Here is a 6,360-nt window from a genome sequence, read left to right on the forward strand (position 1 = left end):
TGGCGTAGCATGGGTAATTCCTAAATAAGTGTTAAAGATTCAAAAGGTTATCCAAAGGTTAAAACAGGACCCTGTTACTAAAACTTCGCTATCTGTTAGCCTGTCTGTCTGAATATACAAGTAATTATAATAGAAAAAATGTTGTAACTATACAATACACACAAAATAAAACAATAATAAAAGACATAAAAAATTAAAGAACATATAATACTAACATACTTCCAACAATCATAACCACAGTGTTATAGGTACTCGAGTGTGTTTGGCTCGAAATGTTGTAGAAGCAATTTTTATATTTTCCAAATTAATAAATGGTGCGTTTTGCCGCCTTCTTTTATATACCCGGGCTTGTTATGACATAAAAAGTTAAAGTAAACTTTGAGCTCTTGGTTACTCTGAGCCCTGAACTCTGATCTCAATTAAAATTCCCAAAATCAAATGGTTGCATAAAAAATATTACATATTACAATTTGATCAGTAACAGGTGAGCGCAGGATATGAAGCGTTAGAAGTAATTGTTAAAGTTTTTTCAAGAATCACACTGTTTATTTACTTTGTTTTTAATTATAACTCGCACTATTCGAGTCCACATATCTTGATTTCTAGATTTTTAATCAAATACGTATTTTCTCGATACATTAGTGCAAGAGTTGACTCCGCTCGGGAGTCGAGACTCTAATCAGTATGTAATTTAAATCAGCACAATTCGTGTTTAGCAAGTATATTGATTTACTTTATATTGAATGGTATAATTGAAGTAGGTATTTCGAAAGTCATATGTTTACTATATGTAAATATATATTTATTTAAATAAGTAGTTGCAGCATATTGTCATATTTTGTACACTAAAATACAGATGTGATTATTTTGTATAAAACTGAATAATTTAACAGACAAATAGATAAAATGTTAACTAAATAAGTGACTATTTATACGTTCCATAGAAGTGTATAATAAGTAACAATGTAGGTCTGAAGGCTACTTCCATAGACTATACCGTTACCCAAATATATTCAACCAATATGTTTTTAAAAATCGAAATTTTCCACATAGCCTTACATTTCATTCTAACAATGCTGTTATTTTTTTAATATTCACTATACGTTCGAGACATTGGTAAACGATTCGGAGAGACCTAATGAATATGCATGATTAGTTTTTACCCGTAACGGTGACATAAAAATTTTATTGTTCTCTAAAAAAATAGTACATAACAATGTAGTTTTTGAAACAATAGGTTTTATTTTTGGACGAGACCGGTGCCGGTTTTCGCTACTGTCTTATTTAGTGTAAAAGTAGGTTTAAATCGGATTAACTTAATACTGTTTTAGTGTCCGTTGCATTTATTGGTGCGTTTATTTACCGGTCCGTAATGTTTGGGTTAATTTCATTCGGCTTTACTAGAAAATTTTTATAGGTTCTTTGATGGCATGGTCTTAAATTCAAAGTATAATTATAGGATGCCTTTATCATTGTAGTCAATAACGATTTCTATGATAGAGGTACAAGTGGGTACAAGCTAAGGTTATGTTGTCAGATTTAGGTGTTACTAGCTGTCGCCCCGGCTTCGCCCTGATACGTATAGTTTATGTTACTCAGTGAAAATGCAGATGTCAAAGGTGATGTTTTTTGAAATCGGACTAAATTAAAATTACAAACATACGTACAAAAGTTTCGTTTTTGGAAGTCTGTTAAAAATATAAATATTTAGTCTTTATACATAGATAGAGAAGATAACATAAAGATTTAATCACTACTTAACATTATAATACTAATAGTAATAGTATTGTATCTGAGCTAATAGTAAAGCTATTTTATTGATGTCGGTTTGTATTGAAATATCGTAAATTTCATATTTTCGTAAAACTTAATTTATGCTCCGAATTCTGTATCGTCAGTTTTCACTGAAACATACATTTGCCACATAATACTAATGTTTTTATAAATAAGAAAAAAATCTATGCGTAATAACTTTTTCTTAAACTTGCCAAAAAAAAAAAAAACTAAGAAAAAAAATCTGAGTGTGTAAATAAGATTAAGTATTTTTTACATAACGTCAAGTCATACTCAGATCAAACTCCAACATTCATTCATTTCATAGATATGTTGGTAATTTCTCTTATTTCTTCATAGTACGTATATTTAATTGGAAATGTCTGTAGCACTTTTGTATTGGGTCTTCGCTCAGTAGGCAATTCATGTTTGTTATTTAGTTTTTAATTCGTAATTTATTATTCAGTTATCTGTTATCTGAAATTTATTAGTATTATGATTTGACTAGCTTACTTTAACGTTTACTGCGGAGTGAAGATGCAATATGATGTATATAAAATGGCAATAAAACGAAGTAAATAAAAATCCATTATTTTTATTGTTTCCAGCACACAAGTAACATACGTTTAATTATACATTAAAGCAGTCGATTTCAAAGTATCCGTGAATTAAAGAGTGACAAATCATGCTTCAGAAGACAACATGCAATTTCAAATATTTAATACTATAATGTTAAGGAAACAACCAGCAAACATACGCTAAATAATAAATAAATAAAATAAATCTCTTCTATAAATACACTCTGATTCGCTTACACAAAGTTTAAATACAATTTATGACCCGTTTTTGGTCTATATTATTCATAATCTAATAGGTAACTTCACCGTAGGTTACATACTTATAATACACGTCTTTACATATAAATGTCGCTTAAAAGACATCGATTTGTACTTAATCAAAGACACAGTCTTCATAACATTTGGTCACTTCACCTAATTAGTATTTATTACAATAGGTAACTTATACGAGGTTAAATATATCGACTTAATGCCTTAATACAATTGGGCAAAACTACAACTACTTATTTACAATGACTCTCCACTTAAAGTACCGCAGCATAAGAATTACAATCCAAACTATTAACAGATGTACAACGTTTCTATCATACGTCGTCTTTGGTTTACAATTTACGTTTACGCATAACTTATAATCTCCCTACAACACACAAAAGCAATACGCTGACTAGGGTGCACAAATTTTGTATTAATCTAGGCGTGTTGTGCGCGACCGAGGTGAATGAAAAACGCCACGCGATCCGCGCTTCGCTCACCACACTTGTTACACATAAAAGGATCATTGTATCCGTGGAATCCCATGTGTATTGTGTGCATAGTTAGATCGCCGAATGTTATGTCACAATACTGGCAGGTATATGCGTTCTGAGCGGTCGACGACGGCGCATCGGCGGAAGCTTCTGATTCGGCGTCGGAACCGTCGGCTTCCATTTTGTTATCCTCGTGTTGAAGTCTCAAAGCTGCCGGTTGAAGCTTGAATGCGCGGCCTTTTCGTCTGTTCTTCATGGCCGTTGTAGGTGTTAGAGGCATGGCGCGTTCAGCTGGTGGTGGTGAACCTGCCTCGCTTGTTTTAGTATTGGTTAGGTCAAGAGCGTCATTGGTTTGAGGCTGAGATGTAGGTGTATTGGTTTGAGCTGTTGGAGTCTGGGGCGAACTCACAGGCGATTTCACTGGCGCAGGACTGACATTTGCTTCAGATGGTCGCTCTGAGTATGACAATCTTTGTTGCAAAATGGACTGCGGCGAAACAGATTGACGCTTATCCATCACTTCAGGCAAGCTTGGTGAAGTCCTCGGTTCATAATTGTTATTCGGTGGGAATAGAAAAGAGGGAGGCAGAAGTGGTGGTAGATACGGTAAATTGACAGGAAAGTGATTCCCGAATAAAGAATGCGGCGGCGGAGGATGCTGAGATTGATTGTTATTACAAGGTTGATCGAACATCTTAGACATTGGCTTCTGTTTAGGCCCGCGGCGTGTGCCATACACGTCGATAATTGGGAGAGGGTTGGGTGTGCCGTCTAAATTTAGCACCATGGCTGGGTTGTGTTTATATTTCCGTAAATGTAGCTTGAGAGAGTGACAGTATTTCGTTGCATAGTTACAATCAGCGCAACGGTATTGATAAACATTTGAGTGGGATTTCAAATGTGAATTCAGCATTGACTTGTTGACGCAAGAGTATGAGCACTGTGAGCACTGGAACGGCTTAGATCCCATGTGGTTTCTCATGTGGTACTCCAAGTGATGTTTATACTCCGTGACGAAGGGACATTTTCTGCAGCACAACATCTTTTCAGGTTTAATATGCTCCTTGCTGTGCTCCCAAAAGCTGAGTTTCGTTACAGCCACAAATTCGCACTGCTTGCATTTGAATGTTTTAACTTTTCCATGCGAATTAACGGCCGGTACGCGAAGACCGGGTTCATCATCATAATCGTCTTCGAAACTTGATCCGTCTCTACCATCGTCACCGTCGTTTTTATTTTGACCGACGCCATCAAATCCAGAATCATGGAATCGTTCGAAGGCCCTTCGCTCATCTCTTTCAGGTGAAGAAGGAGTTCTAGGTGATTTGGGTGGCGTGGCATCGGCACGTGCTAAAGGGGTTGAAACGTGCGGGGGAGGAGCTAAAGACCTAGGAGAATACGATGTTTCATATCCAGGTGAAGGACCGCGTTCGTCTGCTGTTCTATTTTCGAATCCTGGAGGCGTAAGCAGGCTATAAGGTAATCCATTGCGATAGGCATCTAAATGCATACCGAGATTGGCTTTTGCTTTGAGAGACATATTGTCATAGAATGAGGAGGGTTCTCCTGCACTGCCTACACTTCTTGGTGAGTGACCATTCGAATCTTTGCTAGATGATGAAGGCGATGCGCTGTGGAAGCCTTCTGAGTAAAAGCCACTCGTTTGATCCTTTGCGAAGCTGCCGTCATCCATCGGTTCAGATTTCTAAAAATAAAATAATTATAAGCTAGTTGTCGAAACAATAACATTTAGTTTAATATAATTTACAAATTTGTTTTGTAATGTAACACACACTTATCTGGGAAACTAAAAAGTGTAATTAAATAATGCGGGTCACTTGACAACTAATCACTTCTTAATTAGCCCTTACAAAAATCGCCGCATATTTTATTTGATTTGAACGATCGGCTTCTTTGAACTTGTTAATGACATCTTGTTAATTATAAAAGAGTCGTTTAAAAAAATTTGGAGCGTGGTTTCTTGATTGTTTTTAAAGCTGACACGTTGATAACGAAGAATTTATGGGGTACACGGAATTTAAAAGGTTCCGTAGTTTCGATGATGATACTTACGATGATAGGGGGCTGCTGTAGAATGTTGCCCCAGGTCGGCGCGTGCGCGTGCGGCGCTGGCGGCATGCCGGCGGGGGAGGCGCAGCTTAGCATTCCTATCAATAACAAATTTTTTTTAATCATGCATGATATTACATCAAATAAATAACATCATATTGAATATGTAACAGAATTCACGGATATAATAAATGAATGAATAAATTATATAGGTTCTGTTTAAAGTTGGTAAATACAAAAGCTAGATATATTTATTTAGTTGTATTTATTTACAGTTTGTTGCAACGAACCTAGTTATGTAAAAAGTATAGCATATTGATACAAATAACAAGCAGTGCAAAATTGTTATGAATAAGCAGAAAAACTTGAAAACATAGTAATACATATTTGCTTGAGTTGCAATAGTAAAAAATGTGAATTGCTAGATCACGTAGATGTATTGTCACGCGAATATCGCTTCAATATCTAAATGTAAGCACATAATAAAAAATTTTACAACCTGTGTTACATTTTTTTTAATTTAACTTTGTACTAATTTTGTTGTACATAAATAAAATTTTATCAAACTAGTATTCACTTGATATTAGCTCTACATGAAATAGAGTTTAAGATAATAAATGAACATTAAATTAATAATTTATTTAAATTATATACATAAAACGAAAACTAACCTTCCCCTTAAACGTTCAGCAGAATAGCGAAACACACACAAATATTTATTTTCATTAACGTAAACAGTAACTTCACTGAAAATAACACTTCAAAAACAAGTCACGTTGAAAATAGCTCAGTATGTTTTAAGGCAACTAAACGCTACGGCGTCTGAAATCCGTGTGACCGGTACCACTTCTCACAATGAACTGAAAAAAATCTGTCAATTTTTATGCCCCAAACATCGATAAATGTATTCTACATAGAAGACGACGAGTTTTCTAGCGCGAGAGAGACGAACGTACCGGCCGCTACGCGCGTCCCTTTCTCACCCCCACAGCCTATTTTTATTCGAACCAATACGAATCGAGCTCCTGTGGGTGGGGATCAAGTTATTAAGTTATTGTTTATGCGATATTAATAATAAAAAAATAAGCGAGTCAGGGCGCGCCGTTATTGTTATAAATCTAGCTGTTTTGTATCACTCGGTAATAAATGGAAGCACGCAAATGAGATTGTTTTCCTATTGTGTACTAAATACG

At 35.3% G+C, this 6,360-nt stretch overlaps 1 protein-coding gene across 1 annotated transcript; it reads right to left on the bottom strand.

Annotated features, from left to right (window-relative positions):
- Positions 1-3,041: 3,041 nt before the first annotated feature.
- On the bottom strand, positions 3,042-5,263 carry LOC119830238 (protein hunchback). The gene is made up of 2 exons (XM_038353175.1): positions 5,171-5,263; positions 3,042-4,802 (listed from the first exon to the last, which is right to left on the bottom strand). Exons 1-2 carry the CDS (start codon positions 5,261-5,263, stop codon positions 3,042-3,044), a joined length of 1,854 nt encoding a protein of 617 aa, XP_038209103.1.
- Between the last annotated feature and the right edge of the window lie 1,097 nt (positions 5,264-6,360).

The sequence above is a fragment of the Zerene cesonia genome, chromosome 11, assembly GCF_012273895.1.
Source record: "Zerene cesonia ecotype Mississippi chromosome 11, Zerene_cesonia_1.1, whole genome shotgun sequence".
Classification (NCBI taxonomy): Eukaryota; Metazoa; Arthropoda; class Insecta; order Lepidoptera; family Pieridae; genus Zerene; species Zerene cesonia.